At 39.2% G+C, this 23996-nt stretch overlaps 1 protein-coding gene and 1 long non-coding RNA gene across 2 annotated transcripts; one reads left to right on the top strand and one right to left on the bottom strand.

Annotated features, from left to right (window-relative positions):
* The first annotated feature begins 5914 nt into the window (after positions 1-5914).
* Positions 5915-6620, top strand: LOC148131309 (uncharacterized). The gene is made up of 2 exons (XR_015748715.1): positions 5915-6094; positions 6466-6620. It is a non-coding gene; the product is annotated as an uncharacterized LOC148131309 (long non-coding RNA).
* On the bottom strand, positions 6550-14100 carry RGS16 (regulator of G protein signaling 16). The gene is made up of 5 exons (XM_026669252.2): positions 13953-14100; positions 10577-10669; positions 9789-9850; positions 8630-8796; positions 6550-7315 (listed from the first exon to the last, which is right to left on the bottom strand). Exons 1-5 carry the CDS (start codon positions 13994-13996, stop codon positions 7115-7117), a joined length of 567 nt encoding a protein of 188 aa, XP_026525037.1. The 5' UTR covers positions 13997-14100; the 3' UTR covers positions 6550-7114.
* Positions 14101-23996: the final 9896 nt, after the last annotated feature.

The following is a 23996-nucleotide window of genomic DNA, read 5'->3' as shown; positions in this document are numbered from 1 at the left end:
GTCGTGGTGGTGCTTGCTTTCCTGGCAACAAAACCAGGAAACTGAGTGAAGAGATGGTTGGGAAAGAGCTTAGCCAACTCCATCATCCTTTCTTGTTCTGCTGTCCAAATTGTCATCTGCTCCATCTGGCTTGGAGTTTCTCCCCTGTTTCCTGACTTTGACCTCCACTCCCAGCCTGGGGAGATCATCCTGCAATCAAGGGACTGTTGTCATGTTCTGCATTACCCTCAGTTACATGGGCTTCCAGGCTGCCATCTGCTTCACAGTGGCTTTCCTAGCCAGGGGTCTTCAACGAAGCCAAGCTGGTCACCTTCAGCATGCTGGTCTTCTGAAGTGTCTGGGTGACTTTTGTGCCCACCTATCTGAGCACCAAAGAGAAATACATGGTGGCTGTTCACGTCTTCTCCATTTTGGCTTCCAGTGCTGGTCTGCTGATCTGCATCTTTATCCCCAAATGATATATTGTCATTTTGAGGCCAAATATGAATACAAAGGAGCAGCTTACAACCAGAAGAAATGTAGAAATGTGAGACAGAGGAATTTCAATTCTCAAGCTGTTGTTCATACGTGACTGGGCCAACAGTTTTGGTTGAAATAATTTAAGGGCAGCTGGAAGATAGTGTCCCTTACCCTTATTCAGTAGAATTGCAAGATGGCCACTGAGTTATTTTGAGCAGCCAAGGCATCATATCTATCATGTGCTCTTAGCCTAACCTGAGATCTGCAATGCCATATCCAGTTATTTCAAAACTGGCATTTTGTAACCTTGTGAATATGCCAGAAATAACTTAGGAAAGATAACTTGCCATGATTTTAGTTGTATCATAGTTTATATGTAATTGGGTTTCTTTGCAGAGTTTGACTCAAATTGCAACACTCATCAGCATAAACAAAATAGAGACACATCTGCCAGCAAAATTGGAACGAAGATAATTTGGAGTATCCAAATGCACAACTAAATTGTTGTATAAAAATGAACCAAGACAGGAACTAAAGTATAGTCTTATAAGATTTCTAGAAAATAATTCCCACAGATTGGAATGACTGAGTGTTCATGGATATGGTGTGAAGAAGGGAGATGATATTGGGCATAAACACTCAGTCAGAAGTTGTAATAATTCATTCATCTCCATCTTCTGCTTGTGGATACTCCAGAGGTACCTGGGTAATCATGGGGAGATGAAGATGGGCCCTGGCCTGATCCAAAAATCCTATCCTTATCTTCTTAAAAATAATATTTGCAAAGAAATCCTATTCACAAACAAGAGCATCATCCTGAAGTCACCACATTTGATAATGAAACATCTGCAAAAAAACTATCAAAGCTCAGAGATCAAGGATCCCACTGTATTTTTCTTCTTGTCTATATCATGGCTGCATCTTCCTAGTATCCTTCCTAGTTTCTCAGCTGTGCTGTCCCGCTCCATACACACTCATATTTTCAAAAATTGCAGTCTTTATTGGTGCTTTGCCAATTCAAATCGTGTTCCCCAGGATCAACCCCCTCCACAGGAACCAATGAAATTCCTCCAAATGAGTCCAGCGCTCCTTCATGGAGCACAGCACATTCCAGGTCCACCAGTAAGTCCACAGTCCAAACCCAAATCATCAAGCCAAAATCGAGGTACAAGTTTTCCAAAAAGCCAAAAAGTCCAAAATAACAAGAGTCCTTCTAGTTTCACAGCTCTTCCTTAAAGAGCAGGTGGCAGTCATTGCTAAGAGGCCCTTTGAAGAGCTTTAATGTTGTGTCCCAGTGGCACCATTCCTAGATTGGGAGGCTTGACTCGCAGTCAATCACACCATAGCCCCCTCTTTATATCTGTCTAATCATAAAAAAAAATTACAAGTTAACATTTTTCATTTTTATGCAAAAATTCCATTGGGTGTTCCAATTACCAATGAAAGAACACATTGTCCTTTGTTTTAATGAAAGAAGTCCATATGTCCCTCTGAGCAAGTTCTGTCATTTCACCAACCATTCCACTGTGGTGGGTAGTGCTGAATTTTTCCATCTTTGTGCCTATGGTAACCTCGCCATAATAATCATATATTAAAATAATATTCCATGGCAGGTTTTAACTGTTTACCCATCAATTCTAGAAGGAACGTTTTGGCTTCAATTGAATAGTTATCTTTAAAACCCACTGTATCAATGTATCTATTTGAATCCAAGATTTTTAAAATCCTTTTTACATGTTCACCAAACATGTTACTTCATGTTATCCACATTTCCCACTCTACAAAGCTTTCCAATAAAAAGCATATGATGTAATCTCTGGAAGTCTGTTTTAGTTGAGTTGATTTAAGAACCAACCTTAGGAATACCCCAGGCAATCTTCCCTTGTGTCTCCATCATCTCACCCACTTTCAAGATTCCTGAGACACCTACAGATTCAATTGCTGAATTGGAATTCAAAATTTAACATGTTTATGTATGTGTGAGAGTGAGGGAATGGGGAAGTGGAGAGTGGGGGAAGAGAAGGCAGGAATTTCCTAGGGTTGACAAAATCAACAAACTTTCCTTGAAACATCCACTTTTCCCATTGTTTTTCTAGAGAATCAAAATGACATTACAACATTAATACTTCACTTAATCAGGATGTCCAGGAAAGGTAGTGAGTTATTGCTTTCTTCTTCTCTAGTAAACTTCATTCCTTTGAACATATTGATGATTCTGTGAGTAATTTGCTAAATGACCCTTTTTATTATGGTGAAGGTGTCATCTACAGATCTGATCTATATTTTGGATTATATTTATGGAAGTGCTATGAATTTTTAAACATTGCATAATGACCTCCACTATAAGTCCTGAAAGCGGTGATCCCGTAGATGTGCCTTTAATTTGCTGGTAAGTTTATCCATCAAATTGGAAGCATGTGGTTAGGCCAGAGGTGGGCAACTATGGCCCTTTTATGACTTGTGGACTTCAACTCCCAAAATTCCTAAGCTAGCATGGCTTGCTCAGTAATTCTGGGAGTTGAAGTCCATAATTCATAAAAGGGCCATAGTTGCCCACCCCTGGGTTAGGCAGAGGTTATATCCAGATCCATAATCTGGGCTGCTTCAATCTTCATGCATCTGGTTAAGTCAATGTGGAACAATGTGGTTAAGTGCTGTGGAACAATGTGGTCAGAAATTTTTTGGAACAATGTGGTCATAATTCTGGCTCTATGGGCATTGGACAATTAGAGTTGATGTTATTATTGTTTGTTCCTGAAGTCAAAAATAGTTTAATATCCAGGAATTATCAATACTGTGAGCCAAATTTTATGGATAAATTGCATTATCCCCCCTTCCCTAAAGCCAAGATTCCTCTGAGAAACTACTGAAGCAGGTTGTAAGGCAGCTTTGTGAATCTTTAACTTTTTATACTTGGTAGGATCTTGAAGTTGAATTTGTGCTTTTTAGCATTAAATGCTGACTCCAAGTTGTGCATAAAGTGTGCATGTATGTCAAGTATATTCCTTCGCAGAAAGGGGAATTTGCCAACATAGAATAACTACTATGCTGAATGCTTATTCTAATTTTCATCCTGGGTAACATGTCTATGGAGATGCCAATCATCCAGGCCATGGTTGTCCCAAAGATGCTTCTCATTCAAGAAGCTTCTTCAGTTCTTTGGGATATCCTAGGAGGTGACACTTCTTGCCTCCTTGACAAAGGCCCTGATTTCATCCAGGAGGGTGTATGAGAGGCTGATGCTTTGTGTAGCAAGTCCTTTCCCCCCAGTCTTCCCCTCACTTTTCAGAATAAATGAGATTTCTGTGGTATCTGCAATTGTTTTATTTTTATTTTTTCAAATAAAGACAATACAACATTCATGAAACCACAATGCAGTATCTCAATCATTCACTGAAAGAACAGGGATATAGAACCACCTCCACTGGTGAGTAAATAATACATATCCAAGCCATTCTGGCCTTAGCAAAATTCGAATCCCAGTCTGGATTTTTAGATGAGAATGATGTCTAATCAGTTTGGATTAGAGAAGGGACTCCTATTGTTTTGACAAGAGGAACTACAGGGCTGCTCTAGCACTTTATTGTTGACCACTGGAAGGATCTCTAATATTTCTTAGCTAAATTTTAGCTTTAGGTCCCATTTATGCCTGTAAAAATGCCTATTCTGAAGAACATCACAATAAAATCAGTATTAAAAGGAACCAAGTCAATTGTAGGGAACTCTTTCAATGGATCTGTATATTCAGATGCTCTAAGAATCCCTTCCCCTGCCCATTTTAGATGTTGTCTTTTTTTTAAAAAAAAATTGTTATACATAACAAGGGTAATGATCTTTTACCAATACAGTCAATAGAAGGAGATTTTCACCATAGACGATTGAATGCTATTGGAATGGAAACCTCTTTAAGGTACCTCTTTATTACAGTTGATCTAAGTAAAAGGTCAAACAATCAGAAGAAACATTTCAGGATGCAGGCCCTTTTAATATACCAGAGAATGCAAAAGGGAATCTGCAGTTGCCTTGGGGTGTATCTCATCTAGAAATGCTGACAATGGATAAAGAACTTATTTTCAAGACTTCTAGTGCAGAAAAAACAGATGCATTCATCTTTACAGCTATTGTCCATTTATCAGCATCGATGATAGCCGTTTAACCACTGCTAAGAAGTACAAAAATATAGTTGCGGTTCCATTCCAGAATGGTTAGATCACAAATTCCATTCAACCAAGCCATCTGGCTGGTAATTCTGAAAATGTCCAACTCATCATGAGGCCATGAAGTTGGAGACAGCTGGTATATAGTGTTGCTCAATTTAAATGTATCTCTTCTGTCCTTTCCCTCTCTATATCTGTGCTAAAGACTCCAGAAATGAAATGGAAAACTAGTTTATACATTCCTTTCTACCACATGATCATATTTTGCTTGAACACTCAAGACGCTCAGCCAAACATAAAAACTGTCCACTGATAGTATTGTGTTGGTATTAAAATCAGGCAATGAGGATGAGTAATACCATATGTATTTATAATAGCTCACTCCTATGTCACATGATGCTACAATCAGTTCTGAACATGCACTCATGAACTAGTGGTCAAAAGCAGTAGAAATTGCTAAGTCATTGTGTGAAACTTTGGTTTCCTTCCAGCTGTTTTCAGTATTTCAATTATATAAACAATTCTAAACAGGCTTAAAATTATTTATTTTACAGCTGGTTAAACAAGAGGGACAGGATACATTTTAAATAAGTTACTTGGCGTTCAGTCACTCAGAACTCTCTGATCTATATATGTCTCAACTGAGCTACTGATAATTTCACAAGGATATGAACAATTGTCATTAATTTCAATATGGTGCTCTAAAAAAGCACACCCTACAAAAGGAAAATAACAAATGAACTATCCTACTGGCTATGTTTTATTTTCAATTTTTACTGATTTGTGAAATTAAGCCCTGGAATTTAAGTTTTACACTCTCCATTCAACAGTGATGATACAAATTATCTCCACAAAGCAAGCAGGAAATTGCTCGTTGGAAAATTTATCCCTTCTTTTTCCACATTCAGACTATCGTATGAGCTTTAAATGGCTAAATGTATGTATCAGTATGTTCATAAAACATTATGAGGTAAACCAGAGATCTCCACACTTGGCAACTTTAAGACTTGTGGACTTCAACTCCCAGAATTCTCCAGCCAGCTGGCTGGAGAATTTTGGGAGTTGAAGTCCACAAGTCTTAAAGTTGCCAAGTTTGGGGACTCCTGAGGTGAACTAACAATTCTGAGGGACTTATATTTGCAAAGGTGGTCTTGCCTGTCTCCCTCTTTTTTTAAAAAAATATGTAAATGTCCCCTATAAATATACTCTGTAAATGCTATGAATGTGGCTAAAAGGCCAACATTAAATTGTAGGCCCCTTGTAGCAACGGTTTATCCATAGCACCTACTTCTAAAGTGCTGTGCTTATCTAATGCCCATCATAATAAATAACAATAAAATGACAATAATAAATATAAATAATTTAAAAATAGGGCATGTCTCCCAAGATTGCATATAACGTTCAGAGATAAATAAAACAATGTCTTCTTTCAAATGTCTTTAAAAGGAAATCTGTCCAAGATGGTGGAAGATTGAGATGTATAAAGTACCGTGTTTCTCATATAATAAGGCCGGGTCTTATTTTTTTTTGAGCCCCGAAAAAAATGGCTAGGCTGTCTTTTTTGGGGTGACTTAATTCCCCCCCCCCTTGCATCTTCGGGTGGGCGGGCAGCGATGGTTTGGATGTTGACCTCAGCGTTGGTGGGGCAGTTCGTATCGGGGTCAGCGCAGGCAGCACCATATCCAGTGTGCAACAAAAGTACTTCCTAATGGCAAGCCCCCCCACCATTCCCCCCCCCCCGTTTTGCATGTTTTAATATAGGCCTTAATTTGGGGGGAGGGGCTTAATTTCATTTCATGCCTATAAAACATGCTGGGACTTCCTATTGGGAGAGGCCGTATTGTTGGAGAAACAGGGTAGCAAAGCAGATGCAGCCTTTCTCTTGAGTATAAATGCAAAACCGTTTGGATGCAAAGCTCTGGAACACCAAGCTGATCACTGTACAAACATGCAGAGAACAGAAGGCCTCTGAGGCTGACATGCAATGGGTAGAAATTTCAAACTGGTGTGTGTTGTATATACAAGATATGAGAATTGTGCTATGTACAGTTTTTGGTCTGTGTTTATAGGTGCAGAGACTAGCTTTTAAGAGTAGATGGAGGCTGTCACTGGTTCAAACAGATGAATGCACAGAGGTATCTCCAAAAATGGTAAACATTTTAGGAGACAATCAAAATCCACCTTTTCTTCATAATTCTCATTCCCTTTCCTGTTGCATTTCTCTTCCTATCTGGAGACCAAGTCTTCCTTGCATCAATTTCTTCAGCCTTTTTCATAGGCTCTCCTGGTTTTTTTCAACTCACAGCCTCTTTTCTAGAGAAGGTCTGCATTTAATAGAGCTTCTGGGTACATGGAAGTATTGGCGGTCCCAGGCCAGGAAAAATCAAAGCTCTGCGATGGAAATGTTCTTAGCACCCTTCACTTGGATTTCAGCATCTCCAGTTTCACTCTGTGTCTCTGTTCCCCAACACAGTTCCAGATGATAACAAGGGATTGGCTCAGGTGTGTGCAGGTTTGCCTGTTCTGTGGCTATTTGCTTGTTCAATCAGGTCTCTATAATAAGCAGATTTCAGAAATCTGGGATAGGAGTCCTTTTCCATCAAGGTGTATGTTTTTGCTTGCGCTTCTTCAAAGCACATAGAAGTGGCCCCAGCAATGTTCCTTCTGGTTGCCTCTCGAGTTTCATGGTCAAGATTTACCTAACGGAGAAAAAAATATGGTGAATATGCATCCTTGGTTGTAACTTGATGGATGAGAAACAACACATACATTGTAACACCATAACCAAGGTAGGAAATCTCTCATCAACAGTGAAAGACCTGCAGAGTAGATATCAAAAACTTCTGGAAATCAACTCTGAATAAGCAAATATGAATGAACACTGAAAATCATTTTGCAATAAATAAAAAGGTGGGATATTCTCAAATACATGGGAGAATTTTGGCAGCAGTTCATTCTCTGAGCTTGCTGTTTAGCTCCTGGATGTTTCATTACCAAACTAGGTAACATTTTCCATGGGACTTTGGGTGAAGTGTTTTGTTCAGTTTTTGTTCTATTTATATAGGTCCTATGTGGTGTTGTGGTCAGTTGGTCACATGACTGGTTTGCATGATACGAAATTCAGTTGGTGAGGAGGTAATCAGTTCTGTCAATGATTGGCGGCTTGGGTGGTCCGGTTTCTTATAGGTTCATATGCTGGTTCTAAATCAATGTGTTTGTTGATGGATCCATCCATGTTGACTTAGAACCACACTGACTTATATGAACCTGTAAGAACCTGTAACAAACAACCAATCAGCGATGAAACCGACCACCAGTTGAATTTTGCACCATGCAAATAATCAGTCACGTGACCAACTGATCACAACACCACATAGGATCTATATAAACAGGAGAAAAACTGAACAAAACACTTCACCTGAAGTCCACTGAAGATGTTACTTAGTCTGGTAATGAAATGTCAGGAGTAAAACAGCAAGCTCAGAGAATGAACCACTGCCAAAATCCACAACCTAAGCTACAAATATGGAAGAATCTAAACTGCTCCATTCACCTGTCCTCCTTTGGGCCTACGAGCCTTTCTCTTGCTATGCACTATCAGCAAAAGTACTTATATTCATCTTCCCCTTCCTGGGTATGGGAGCTATAGCTAGATCAGGTGGTAAGCACCAAACTGGAAAAGCCAACTTAAGATAACCTTGAAATTTCATGCCCTTCCCATTGTAAAGGCATTGTTGCCAATGCAAAGATATATCTTGAAGCTGAATCTGCATGCAGTAGATGGACCTGAAGCCAGATCAAAAGTTAAAGCAATCCTATTGTAACACAGGCTCTTTAGAAAACGGCATGACTCAGCAGAAAAATTAATACCTACTCCCAATAACTGAGCTTCCTCTTTCTTTTATGTACCTTTCTGAAGAACCCTCAGTTAGGGTCAGGCAAAAATTTTTTTTAAAAAAAAACTCTGCTTTGAGGTTGATTTATCTTTGAACTTATAAAGTCATTTGACTCACCTCCCTGGGGGACTCATTCTGAACAAAGTCTTCAAAGATCCTGTTGGCTTTGGCTGCTAATTTTGCTTTGGTGGGGATTTTCTTATATTCTTCACAAGCTAGCCAGAACTCCAGATTTTCTTCACTAAATTCCGTTTTAAGAAACCCATGAAATGCTTCCATGCCACCTGTAAAGGAGGAGGTAGAATAACCAGTTTAGAAGTGATAGAGAGAGAAGGAAAAGAAAGACTATCACGAATAGATTTTTAAAATGCTGCATGTTTTGCAAATTATAATGTCAAGGACGATCCATCTTAAAGATATATGGTTGATTTCTGGATGAAGAATAATCTATTAAACCCCATCGGAGTCTTATTTGTTTTGCCTTCTATTGTAGAAAATTAAAAAAAATCTGGGTGGCAAAAATACAGCAATAACGGGATCAGATTCCTCTCCCTGAGAATCTGGAGCGGTCTTACTGTTACTAATTTTTTTAAAAAATAAAGAGAAGGTCATGTTTAGCATAATAACTAATTTGATTCAAATGACAACCTGTTTGGTCTAGTGCAGGGGTGTCAAACTTGTGGCCCGTGGGTCGGAGGCATCACATGCTGGCCACGCCCACGCCCAGTTTAGCGATGGGGGAAAAGTCATGATACATCACACGACAACACCATGACAACGCAAGTTTAACATCCCCAGTCTAGTGGTTAAGGCCCCAGACTAGAAAGTTGGAGACTCAGAGTTCTAGCTCCATTTTTGGCATGAAACCCAGCTGGCTCTCTATGGGCCAGTTATTCTCTTTCAGCCCAACTTATCTCACAGGGTTTGTTGTTGTGGGGAAAATAGGAGGAGGAAGGTGTGTGGGATATGTTTACCCTCTTCAGTTATTCGTAAACAGATTAAATATTAGTATTCTCAGCCAGTTCAAACTTTTATTATTTGGGTTGAGAAGTCTATGAGCTATCCCAACACTAGGTTAGGGGTGATTGTTCATTCAGTAATTTTATAAAGTATCTGCTTTTTTGCTATCTAAAAAGATCCTCTGGTACATTTTGTGAAGACGTGACTGGTTGGCAACCTTACTGAATCATGTGAAATCACACAATCGCCAGCTACTTGCAACTATACTTTTTTTTGTTTTTTACAATTTTTTTTACCGCACATGATGTGTACTCACTTCTGCTTCTCAGCAGTTGATCAAAGGACTCCTTCCATCCAAGTGCTTCCTCCAAAGTATATCTGGAGAAGAAATAATATTTTTTAGAGCTTGTCCGACAGATTTCAAAGAGTAATGTTTTGAGCAAAGAGTTCAGGATGCAAAGCTTCTGGGAAGTGTCCTATTTATCCTGGCTTCATTTCTCATAATCCCCATTCAAAATTGCTCACTACCACATATCACCTCACATATGTTATGTCATTAACACCATTTAAACCACTTCAGCAAGTTCTTCAAAATTTCTTATCCTTCTTAGCCAATGAAGGTGTAGAGATATTATTCTGGAGGCAATAAGCAGGAAATACTATCTGGAAATTGAGTATTTGGGATATCCTGGATGAAGATTTATTGAAAAATCACTCTGTTTTTTTTACATAATGTTATTATATAACAGGATCTTTCATTTTTAGGTCCCCGTTTTCACCCATTTCTTCCATCATTTTCTTTTCAGGAAAAAGAACAGTGTTAAAAGACTTGCACAAGGCTTTTTAATATAAGTGCTTCTGTCTAGAAGCAGCCTCTCTTCAAAAACATCTCAGCCATTTGGTTGACTTAGAACGGCTCTTTGTCTTTTCAAAAAGGACGATACAGCATAACAAACCGCTGTATCATACAAAATTTTTACTAACACAGCTAAAAAGCATTATCTAGGATCCTTCCTCTCTTTGGAGTCAATTAGAATGAAATAACCCTAACATTTTATTGTCATTAAAAACCCTTGTGTTTTTGTCAACCAGTTATAGACTTACTTTTGTTTGGTGCTCCAGCTGAGGTTTCCAATTTTATGTCCAAATTCTGGTTTATGGAGTAGAATTCTCAAACGTGTTTTAAACTCTTTGGCTCTGAAAAAGAGAAAAGAACATAATTCAAAAAGGATACTAAAAAAACAAAGTACTGCAGTTGCTAGATTAGAGGATATCAAGACAAGATAAGGATGTTCCTTCAAACTTAAGGTCTAGAAGAAGCTTCTTGGTTCTGGCAATTTAAGATAAGAGTTTGCAGTGTGAGTTTGAGAGCTGAAGCATTTCTTTAGTATAAAGAAAGTATACTTGGCTTTTCTGCTAAGCTTTCTTTTTCTCCATTAGTAAATGCATTTTTTTATCCTTTATCAACCAATCTTTAACTTGGCTATTCATATATTAACAGGCTATTCCTGCTGGCAACAAGGATAAATTGAAAAATGGTTTTTAAGCAACAGAATGCCATAATTAGTTTTCCTAAACTCACAGCATTTACTGCCTCAGCCAGACTTAAAAACTGAAAAGGAAAACAATTTTTTTCAAGCGGAAGTTCTTGTATATACTCTGCAATTGTAAAGTTAATTTGTAATTTAATTCCTTAAAGTTAAATACTCTGTATTATGTTCCTTTAATTCTTCCCCTTATTACTGAATTCATCAGACATCTCCACCGGGTTGGATCAGCTTTTCATTCCCCTCTCCCCACTTTCACTAGATACCCATTACTTAATTCTGTGGACCGGATCTTCCTCAACCTTTCATCGAAGGCCACCAGTTCTAGGCTACAAGCTGCCACTAGGTGGCAGCAAAGAGATACAAAGAACACCAACTCTGTGCTCTTAATGTCATCTGGAGATTTGTACCCTCAGATCGAATAGTGCTAGTAAGTGCCTCAACCTCTGAAATGAAGTGATATAACATGTCATGACTCCAACCTACCAGGGCATTAATTCTGTCATGGTCTAAGTTACCTTACAAGAATTCAGTATTCTAAATACCTAACTTCTTAAAAGCTGCTTACAATGGTATGGCATGTTTATTCCAATAATAATATAAATTATAAATATATATTATATTTTCTGCTTTGTAAAATGACACAAGCATGTCAGTTCTGCAAAATTCTTAGGCTATTAATTATCATCATTAATAGGTACCAAAAACCAAGCAATTATTACATGAGGTCAAAATTTCATCTGCTGTAGAAAACAGCTGAACATATAGTTTCTGTACACATACAGACATAATTCTGTGATGCCCTTTTATCTTCCTTTATTGCTTATTCTTTAAATCTTTTTACATTTTTGTTGCAACTTTTGCTCTTTTCTGTTTATTAAAGCAATATTTAAACAAATTAAATGCTATTGTTTCTAGTATTTATCCAGCATGTTTTAAAAATGCATTGTCATAATTCCAGAGATCATAGAAAAGATGCTCTTTAGCCAACAATGAATCTAGCTTATTCTTACTATTCAAACTGATATGTGTATTTCTGAATTGTTAACTTTGATAGCACTTAGGATTTATCAGCACCACCCTGTTTACCAACATGTAATTATATTTTTTTGCTGAACTCCTGAAAAAATAAACTGTCACATAATACTGAGAAAAATTACAAATATTGCTAGGAACAGAACAAATGTAAGTCAGACCAAAATAATAATTTCTGGTTTCAAAATATTACAATTGCAGGCTCACTGCTCTCTAGCTAATGTCACTTATTTTTAATGACTTTTTATGAAATTCCGGCTTTTGATGGGTATGACTTCTTTAGTCAACTGGTACAGCCATAGGAGTTTTCAATCTATTTGGACCAGTGGGCTCATTTGGGAATTTTAAAGTCACGTAGCTTTTATTTTTACAAAAGATTGTCATGATAGTTCAGCTAATCCACATATATAAGAAGTTAAACCCTATAAGGCGCCCGGACTGCAACCACCTAGCATTTTCTAAGAATGGAATTGTTCTCGGAAATACAGATTGCACTTGCTTTGGTAGTTTAACGCTTAAAAAAAATTAATATAACCTTTTATTTAAAAATAATTTGTTGCAGGTAGCTTAGTGGGGGCCCACTCCTGAGCACCATGCTGGGGTCCAAGACCTGTGCCAGGTAGCCTTCAAGTGCAGAAGGTCATCAAAGAAGGTGATGATGGTTGCTTTCTCACTTTGGAGCATCTGTACCCCTTTTGATCTTTCTCTTTGCTTGGACTTGACTGTGAACCCACTAATAGGCCCTGGGCGTCCTTCATGTCTCTGTAGCTGCTGAATCCGAGACAATCAGGAATGTGGAAAATCAATGGGATTTTTCCAGAGATTTAAAAGATGGGATGACGCTGCACTTGCCTCGGACTGCATCTACTGTTAAATGCACTATGTCCTCCCAGGGGTCACTAGAGCCCTTATCAAGTCATTAGGGTGTGATGTGGCTGTGGGCCAGGGGCAAAGGAGAGGAGAAATGCTAGGAATATATATAAAACCTCAAGGCTATCGCTAGAATGTTATCTTGCCTTTTTCAAACACAATAGATGGCCAGCACACCAAAGCAAATGTTCAGATGTGGCTATCAAGCTCTCTTCACTGTCCTTTTCTGATACCTCTTCACCTGTCCCCCCAAAAAACACCCCACACTGTATGCTCCTCAAAGCAGACCCTCAGCTTTTTTGCTGTGGCTATATTGTTTTACTAGGGCACAAATAAAGTGCCAATATCATAATTATTCTAATTGTTTCTCATCCATGCCTCTACACTACCTCTCCCTAATTGCTATTCCTCTTCGGTGATTAACTGGATGCTTTCCTTTGCCACTATTCAAAGCATCCCATAGCTGGTAGAGTTTTCAGACTTTGAATGTTGTGTCACACACCTGCCTAACCAGGGTGGGTGCTGCAGCCATTCAGAGGTCTCTCCCTGCTTGGTGCAATCACTGCGACAGTTTGGAGATGGCCGCCTGGCGCATCGCTTTCTATTCTTAGCTCACCAACCTCTGGCTGGTGTGTGGCAGGCATGCTAATGATGTGCAGTGCTACTTGCAGAGGTGTCTTTGAGAACTGCATTGCAAAGACACAGGAGAATTTGTACTCGTTTTCCCATCACATTTAAAAACACACAAACAAGCCAAATGTATGAAGCAGACAGTCAGCTGCAGTTCTCGAGAAAAGCAAGAAAAACCTATTTCTTTTAATCTCTTATTATCATTACCTCCTTTATCTTTCCTCAGTGTTGAACTAAATAATGTCATTCCAGTCATTACATGAAATGGTACAATCGGGGTTTGGGATATAGACTGAGGTCATTCCTGGTTACTACATGTGGCCAAGTCAAGTCCAGCCCTGATTGTTCAGCAAAGTAATAATATAATAAGAGCTTCAATAATTTTCCAAGCCTCTTACCTTTCCAAGCAGCTAGCAGGCAGCGCAGCTAAACCTCGGCACATGTTGAGAAAGTAGTTGGGTGGCTTGCTTAGATCTGCAGCAACTGGATTGGGGAGCAGTGGAGGGCTCTAATCACAGCCTTCTATTAAGCTTTCAGTGCCGGAGCTTGGAAGCAGAGCTTTTATATCTTTCAGCAAGTGGGAGGGAGCATGAATCAAGCACACAGTTCCTGCCCGCCTCTATACAAGAATAATTGGAACTGTCCTTGAACAGCAGAGTCATAAGTGGGATTCAGAAAGAACAAGCCGGACGAAATATGGGTGTTTCTGTTGTAGCTACCTTTGTATTCCATGATTGAAGGGTACTTATACAGAAACTGCAGTCAAGAGCTCAAGGGATATATTTTTCTTCTCTGAAAAGCACTAGGCTGCTGTGCTTATCATCAAATAAAATACACACTTTAATAGCAAGTGCTTTTGCTGTTCTTGTTCTTTTAAAAAATGTGATGACAGAGTCTATGCATAATTTAAATAAATCAGCCTAATTTGCCAGGACACGGGGCTGGCACCAATATAAGTGTTTTTTCCTGGTGCAAGGAACTGGTCTAAGTGGGACAGCAGAGTGAGAGATAGCATTAACTTGGGACCACAGTAGGGCAAGGCCAAACTAAATTGGGACTACAGTAGAGCAAGGATGAGGACACTTTGGCCCCCAAGTTAAAAGCTCTTGGAAATAACTGGGTAAACTAAGATATATATTTCTATGTGGCTTTGGCAGAACACTTATTAGCTTCCAGTTTGGAGGAAATTGTGAACCCAATGAAAGTTCCATCTCTAATATATAGTTGGGAAATGTAGTGAAATGAAAGGGAAAGTGCTGCAGCAAGCACCCCCAAAAGTTAAGGATCCATTATTTTGGGGTGAGGGTGGGCAACTGATTTGTCATTTTCTACATTCCATTCCCAGTGATCCTTGAAGGCTCCACTTATTCATTTATTTACAATATTTGTAGACTGTCCCAATCAAAAAGACTCTGAGCACTGGATCCTCAATTTTCTTCCAAGTTTCTACTTTTCATCTTCTTCCTCCTCTCATAACACAGCACAATTATTTGGATTTTTTCTTGTAAATATATATGTTTACTTAACCTCCTTCATACCTTTTTGCTGCCTGCCTGCTGAAAAGCGGAAGCACTTCTGGGAGACACCCCAGTGCTCTGAAATCTTCCTTAGCTGCAGAATGGAATAGCAGCTGCAGAGCAGGGAAATAAGGATTAGAAGGAGATGTCAGCCCACCTGCAGCCTCCATCAAGTTCTGGCATTTCAAACAGCAATCAAGTCAGAAGAAAAGCCAAGGAAGGCAGCTCTGAGCAATGGGTCTGACAAACATCTGGCGTACTCCTTTGGAAAAGAACTTATGGGAGTGGTACTTATGGGCCTGTTGCTGTCTAAATTGATACCAAGTTATAAATGCATTCAAAAAAGGTTTTATTATTATTTTTACCATTTTTACTGCAGGCAATATTCATAAGGTACTGTAATGTACAAATTAAGAATTTGAGGTTTTTTTAAAAAAAATGTATGCGTTATTTGATTTCGGTTTTTAATCCTTCATTTTGGGCTACTACTACTTAGCTAAAAGCTGAATCCTGGCAATCAAAGAGATAATCCTGTAGGTAAAATAATCACAATGTCAGCCTTCCACCAGTATTTCTAGAAAGGAAGGCTTACGTAATTGAATGATCCTCTCTCTCTCTCTCCTTCCCTGCTTTGTAATCATCACTCCACCAAAACACACTGCCCCAATACACAGAAAGCAGCCATCAGGCAGAAGAGGAGTGAATTTTAACCAGGTTTTCTCATTGACAAAGTATTTTTCTAGGCAGAGAACCAGCCTGAAGTATGGGAGAGAACAAGGACACGTTTCATCTTAAAGCTCAAGGCAACAAAACATTTTTACTTCCAAAGCAGCATTCATTGGGCTGAAATTGCCCTTCCCCTTTAAAAATAAAACTGCTCTAGTAGCAGGACAGCTCACAACAGCAAAACCCTAGTGGTAATGATGTATAGACTGTTGGCAGCATGATGCCCAAGTGGCATTGATATATCATTGTCTGGAAGAGCGGCCCCAACCTTTTGTGCACCAGGGACCAGTTCCGTGGATAAAGGTTTTTCTGGGGACGGGATCGGGTGTGGTTTTGTGTGCTGCCTGCACCCTGCGAATGGGGCTTTGCTTGTTACTGGCACATCGCGGTCTGGTGCCGGTCCATGGATTGGGGGCTGGGGACCCCTGGTCTGGAAGATCCCTCAATCCCCAACTTTATGGCTCTTAGCCAAAATGGTAGGGGAAATTGTATTTACGGTAGCTTTAAAAGCCGTGAGAGGTTCATTCATGATCTCTCCCTCCCCATCTTCTCTGCATGTGGGGAAAGAAAATACAGAAAGGAGAGGCCAAAGGCGCTGCTTTGATTAGCCTACTATAAACATTTAACTAAAAGACACCGGAAGAGGAATTTAAACAAGAGAAAAACAAAGGCAGGAGAGAGAAATGCATTTTTAAAAAAATCTCGTAGGCAGAGAAAAGGATGATGTTTCACAACATATTCCAAACCTCATTTAGCAATCCAGGTGCAGAATATATCGCACAGCTCTATCAACGTGCACAAGGACAATCAAAAGCTTAGCCCACCTAGAGAGGGCTGCTTATTAAGAGGACAGAAGAGTAAGAAGGGTTGCACAGCACAGATACTCCCAAAGGTTCTGCAACTCCACGTGAATTTAATTCATTTGTGCCACAGAGCAAGCCTTCTGAGACCCCAGTTGTGAGGTCACAGAGGTCTTTAGGAATGTGCCAATTTACTTATGCTGGAAAGAGGAGGAGAGAGAGAACAGTGTGGAATTTTCAAGCTTCTTGCTTTGCCTCGAAGCTGTGCTCTTTTTCCACCACTCAGGTCCTGACCTTCCCAAGCTACTGTTCATCCCAGCTGCCAAATCTTGTGCTTACTTCAGTGAAGACAGGACCCCCATTTCCAAGGCAGTTCATCTGCAGGGATGATTCACTACTTTTCTACTTGTTGCTAAGCTTAATTATATCAGTGTTATATAGACTATTCAAATGTATTCTTCACCTCCAATGTATTTGCATTGGAACCCTTATTAGTATGAGAAGAGTAGCAGAATCAATTATATTGTAGTTAATGAGCAATCTGAGGCTATAGGGCTATTTTAATTTATTCTCCTTAACGTGCAGCATATTTTCATAAGGTTGATGATACTGCACCTATAGTGGTTCAATTCATTTTACTTTTCACTTTCATTATCAAAATCTACTGTCTTGTGCTTTCTACATTTGAATGGTTCTACAATTCCATAACATACTGTGGCTGGATAGCCACATCCCCTTAAGCCACAATGTGGTTTGTGCTTGGCTTCAAAAATATACAGCTTCAATTATCTCCTTCCAGATATACTTCCAGCATTAATTCAACAGGAAAACAATGGAAATCTTAGAACAAGGCAGGTTGAAAAAGCAAGAAAAAAATTAAAAGCAAGCAAGCCACAATTGACTTAATTTCTATGCATAAATGTATGTAAACAAAGACCCAATAACAATATATCAACTCAACATGGAGTACCATTCCCACCTCACACAGAACTAAATCAAAAACCTAGATAAACTAGAGACATTTCTCATAAATCTAACAATCAAAAGCCAGCAACCCAACCTAACACCCTCCACAAGCCATTCTATTATACAGCAAAATGTTAGTACTCAGATGAGACAGAATCACCACCTTATCAATAGGTAAATAGCCTACTAACATCAACTTGCAAAACAATATTCGCCTACAGGACTATCCCACCCAAGGCAGGATATGTGGATATTGTATATAATTGTATATAATTATTTCCAACCAATGAACTTCTCTTCTCTTTTTTTAAACTCACATATGGAAAATTTAGTGGGGGGATGAAATGTCTGCAACTCAAAATCAAAGCTGCTGAGTGTTTCACAGAGTGAATGAAGCACCAATATAGATGTTCACAGAATGCATATGGTCAGATTGGAAATAAGTACCACACACTATGGTATTAAAATCGAAGGAAAATATTAAACGTGCAATGGAATTTCTAAGAGAAGATGAAGATGAGTATTAATTTGTAGGGTATTATTTGATAGGATTAAATTTTAATATGCTGTTGTTTCTGATAGCTTGTGATGAAATCTTTTTTATTAACTTTGAATGATGCGACTTTAATGATTTGTTTATAGATATAAACCATGAGGAAAAGAGATTTTTTTATTTTATTTTATGAAATACAAATGATAAGTTACAGTGTAAAGTAAATTGAAGGAATATGAAATAGATTTGTTGTTTAAGCCCCGCCCCCCTCCTTCCCGACATCCCGACTGAAGGCAGATTACAGGCAGGAGACTGGCGGGAAAAGAAGGGGAAGGGAAGGGGCGGGGCTGCCCGGGTGTTCGAACGCGGCGCTTTGCATACAGCACTGCGGAAGTGGGGGGGGCGCACGCGGAGGGGGGAGGGGGCGGACACGTGTGTGTGTTTTCAAGTCTCCTTCCCAACCCGTGTCCGTCCTTTTGTGGAGGTGGGATTGCGGAGGTGGGACTCAGCCGATCGTTGCTTGCACAACAAATCGGAGCCCTCAAAGGGGGACGAGCACGGCCCTCGTGGCAGAGGTGTGTACACGTGTGGGGCCATGTGGGAAAAGCGAGTCCTATTTTTTTGTTTGTTTGTTTGGGCTTGTAGTCGGCGGAGGAGGAGAGAGCCGCTTTCCTCTTTGGGGAAGGTGTGGAGGGTCGGGGGTCCGTTTGCCACGAGAAGTCGCATTTCCACATGGCCTCTTTCGAAACAATAAGCAAGCGGTCAGGCGGCAAGACAAGGGAAAGGGAAAGCAAAAAACAAAACAAAAAACCCCATGCACATAAGCCACAAAATCGGCTGGGTTTGACAGTGTCAATTAACAGTAACAAACGGTACATTGTTTAAGTCCAGCTTTGTCCCATGTAATTCAGACACAGAACAAATGTTTCCTTTATATTGGCTTGCAGAGAAACAACCAAGTTCACTGGACAGGAAATTATTTTTACGTCCTACCTGCCCCCAGATCACAATGAAACTAAATTATTTTTTTCCCTGCTGCTACAGATCTTTCCTTCTTTCTTTCTTTTTTTCCAGAAGGGAGAATCTGTATTTATATGTGTGAGCATGCACATAAACAGTATTACATGGCCAGGTTTCCATAACATTCTGTAAGTGGGTAAAATGGGATAGGATGTCTGGTGGTTCATCTGGTTGAGAGAACAAATTTGTTGTCTTAACCTATATAAAAGGTCATTACACATCTCTTAAGATGTATAGATAGTCCTCAACTTACGACCATAACTGAGCCCAGAATTTATGTTGCTAAACAAGACAGTTGTTAAGTACGTTTTGCCATGTGACCATGGAGATGCTGCAAAGGTTGTGTGAAAAATGGTCGTAAGTCACTTTTTTCAGCGCCATTGTAACTTAAAAAGGTGAGTAAATGAATTGTTATAAGTTGAGGTCCGCCTGTGTTAGATTATATCTCTTATCAACTCCACTAGGTCAATCAGACCAAGAAATCAGCTTCACAGGAAAGCTAAAACTACTTCTATTTAGATCAGCTGTAATAGAAAATTGCAGGTCTGATTGTGCTGTACTTCCTCTTCCTTCTTATACAGGTAGTCCTTATTCAGCAAACACACATTCTGTGACCAAAGTTACAAGGGCAGTGAATGAGATTTACCTCCCAATTGCCACCATCACAGTGTCCCTGCAGTCAAGTGATTGCAATTCTGGTGCTTGGTAAATGGCTCACAATTATGACAACCTATAGTCACATGATTGCCATTTCATTGCTGACTTCCGACAAGTCCATTGGGAAGATAGCAGGAAGTTGCCAGTGGCAATCAAGTGACATTGTGCCTAATGGTCATGCAGGATTCACTGACTGGAACTGCCGTCATAGGTTGGCATGGGCACATAACATTTTGCTTTACATCCATGTCGCTTAGTAATGAAGTTCATGATCCCAATTACGGTTAACTCAAGACTACCTATAGTACAGTAAATTAGGGAGATGTCTGTCTGATTCACTTCCAAGTATTATCTGTCTCTTGTGGACTTAAAATATTTTCACTCCACCACTACCCCTCTGGCACCATATCTTACATACCATTATTAGCATAATTTTTCTTATTCCTTCCCTTTCCTATCATGGTGCCACTTCCTTTTAATTCTCAATGTTGGGCTTTTCTGGGTGGCTGGCCTGAAGTATTTAGAAGATGGTACTTTATTTTTATTTATTTTTTTGTTACAGAGAAAAGAGACTCTTATCCAAATTCTTAATATGCTGAGAAAAGCTCTGAATTTCACTCCACCAAACAAGATAAAATTAGGCAAAAAAAAAAAACCAAAACCCTTCTCCCTGACACTCTCTCCCAGCATGCTTCAAATAAAAAAGAAACATTTCTTGATTGCTAAATCATTTCACATGGAGTTGGTCCCTGGTGACACTCAAGCCACTTGAATCCTTAGTGAGCGGGAATTATAACAATAACTTCACAGAAGATCCTCCTCCAATGCGCTTTGCTGTTTGTGTTTTTCTGCCTGAGGAAAAATCAAGGCTAAATAAATACCTCCAGCAAAAGCAAATCATGCCATATCTTCCACAAGCAAATGATCTTGTTGATATAGAATACAGAATAAAACAGTTGACAGGAACATTGGATGTCTTCTAATCCAACCCCCTGATCAGAAAGGAAACCCTATACCATTTCAGACAAATTGTTGTCCAATCTCTTCTTTAAAACTTCCAGTATTGGAGCATTCACAACTTCTGGTCGCAAGTTGTTCCACTGATTAATTGTTCTAACTGTCCGGAAATTTCTCCTTAGTTCTAGGTTGCTTCTCTCCTTGATTAGTTTCTATCCGTTGCTTCTTGTCCTGTCCTCAGGTGCTTTGGAGAATAGGTTGAGTCTCTCTTCTTTGTGGCAACCTATCATGTCACCCCAGCCCTTCTTTTCATATGGGGAGTGACTGATCCCTCGTACCTGATGTGGACACAGGCCATCACATCACATTAAAGATGAAGATGCAGCACATAGCTTAAGGCTAGATATTGGAGAGTGGCGGTATCATAAGAGCCTTTTAACTATTTGGTAAATCAATTCCTTGGGATAAAAATGTACCTGATCCAGCATTTACCTGGACCGTTTCCAAGTTCTCCCCATCAGAAGAAACAATATATTAATTTAACACAAAACTACTTCTAGACTAGGTGTAAGCTGAGCCAAACACAACAGATGGAACAGATAAAGCAGAAATGGCCCATGGAAACTTGGCACCCAGGTTTCTAAAGCTACCAGTGCTTGGCTGCAAAGGTCTGGATAACAAGATGGCAGATAGAAATAAGGAGCCCAGATCTGTTAGCCCTACTGTGATAGATCCATCTTTTATCACTCAGGCATTAAAACCTAATACTGTTTTCAAACATCTTCTGATTCTTGCACATGGACCAAATGTTGAAATCATTTAGCGATATGCCTGCAACAAGAAATGGCTACTGAGGGGAATGCAGAATAGAAAATAGGGCCCTTGTACAGTATCTTATGTTCTGACTTAGTCAGGCCAGATGTCAAGAACACTGTACGGTTTCAATACATAAAGGGAAAATTCTTACAAATACTCTTAAGATGCTTCTAAACTGGCTTTTTGGGACAGATGCACAGTGTTGAAAGTCTTGCTGTTATTGGCATCCTATTCTCTGAAGCTTGTTCCACTGCAGTAGCTGGCCTTTCAAGGAAGGAAACTATGGATGGTGACTCCAAGTTTCCATGATCACACAGGTCTCTTCTGGATGAGAAGCTTCCTGTTTTTTTATTTATTTCAGAACAACTGACATAGAAATATAGATGCCAAAACAAGATTCCCTATGCGGTAGATATTAATTGTTCTCTACATTCTCAGAACCAGTAATCTGTAAATCATGGAATTATAAGTAGTTTGAATTAAGAATACTCTTTTTTCTGAGAGTCCCATATTTCTAATGTTGGGAACCTGAGCGTATGTGCTATTTGCTATAAAGAGTTCAGGTTTTGGGGGGCTTTTGCCCTATCTTAAGCTTAAACAATGTATCACAGTGGAAAGCCACCAGATTTGCCTACTGATTAATGAACCTGCCTGCAGCTGGCTTATGATTGCCTCTGCCTTTCATGCACAAGCAAGAGCATGATAACAGTCTTCCCTAGACTGCAGTTACAAATAAGTTAATATTTAGCAAGGAATAGCCAGAATCCCTACCCAGTTATAATGCCCAGGGTCCTTAGAGAAAAATCTAGAAAGATAGAAATAAACCACATTTATACACCATTCAAAGGTGCTAATTAAAAACCTAAGAAACAAACAAAAGAACATATCCCTTCCAGTAGCTGACATTCAGATAAGCCAGGATCAGCACCAGACAAAGTGCCAGAAAACTACCCAAATCAAACAACCACGGAGAAGGGAACTGAACCCCCACCAAAATTGGTAGAGCCGGGCAAGCTAGTGTATATAAACAAGCGAATCCCACATTCACCTCCAACTGATGATATTATATTGTTAGATAATAAAATGTCTGCAAGCAAACAACCAAACTCAGACAGCACAGAAGGGACTAAACTAATTGTTAATTCAAAATTATCCTCTTTTATAACACTTTGAGACTCTCAAAAAACAAAGCCTTAAGAATTGTAACTTTTGAGGGATGCTAAAAATCCTTTGCTAGAGACCCTCAATTTCTTTCATGTTCCACAGTTAAAACTGTCCTACGTGACTTTTCTTCACTTCTACCTACTATGGAGCAAATATGCCCAGGCAACTGTTTTTTTCCCTCCCCACAGTCACAAGATGCTGCCTTAATTTTGTCTCTAGCCTATGACAGAGGCAAGCTTAGGTTATCCTTCACTTTTTGGCTTTAAAGTTCATAAATTTCCAGCTATTGTGGTGCACAGATATAGGTATATAAAAGATTATTTATAACTATTACCTTGGAGGGAAATCCAGTGACTGGAAATGACTGGAAATATGACAAAAAAACATAGAGCAGAGATTAGCAGTGACATACAAGGGAGTAGTTATTCTATCTATCAGTTCAAGGATAGGAAAGTAGCATTTCAACTCAGTGGTGGGGAAAGTCCATGAACTATCCCGTCAGTTGTTATTCTAAAACTGCAAAATAAAGAGGTTTCTTATTATGGGATGAAACTCGCTCATTCATCACTTGATTTATATCTTTTTTTTTCTCTTATATGCGTGCTTGGGAGAGAGGCCTTGAACTAGAAGATCCAGTTGTTTCATGATTTTTTTTAATGGAAAATCCATGTGAAAATATTTAGAATGGAATGCAGAAGCACAAGCCCCAGATCATGTAGGCTATGATGGATCAGTCTTGGCTATCATCCATCGAGTACTGTGACTACAAAAACTACTTTATTTTTTTGTGGGACTTTTAAATTATTTTTAACATCCTGAACTACGTTGACCTATCTTTCCCTACAGTGAATGTTTTTTGCCACACAGAAAAGCAAATTTCCTAAATGAAATCAGACGAGTTTACTGGGAAAGCAAAAGTGAGGGGAATTTCGCTTCTAGATTTGGATTTTAGTCAGCTATACATAAAGATAGGATCAATCTAGTCTAATAAAGGTCTGGGTTTTCTCCTTTTCATAGAAATTCTGAATGGTTCCAATTATGTTCAGTTCCAAAGTATTAGGATTGGGGAAATAGCTTTTTCAAAACTTAAGTAATGTTCTGTTGGCACAAGAAGAGGACCCAGGTAGCACATGAAATGAATGGAGGAAGACAGAAAGGAGCATTGATATAATGGGGAAAAGCAAAGAAGATAGAATTTCATAATAGGTTAGAATTTCATGTACAGGATCCTAATTAAAAAGAACTACAAGTTACTTGGGGAGTAATAAAATGGAGTCAATTCTAAGATCTTGGCTTATCAAGGAGTTTATTCCCACAAAAGCTGCT

The sequence above is a fragment of the Notechis scutatus genome, chromosome 3 (genome assembly GCF_049901735.1).
Source record: "Notechis scutatus isolate UNSWTSFEM ecotype Mainland chromosome 3, rNotScu1.2, whole genome shotgun sequence".
NCBI lineage: Eukaryota > Metazoa > Chordata > Lepidosauria > Squamata > Elapidae > Notechis > Notechis scutatus.
The sequence above is the reverse complement of the archived record's forward strand: the minus strand, read 5'-3'. Positions and strand labels throughout refer to the sequence as shown.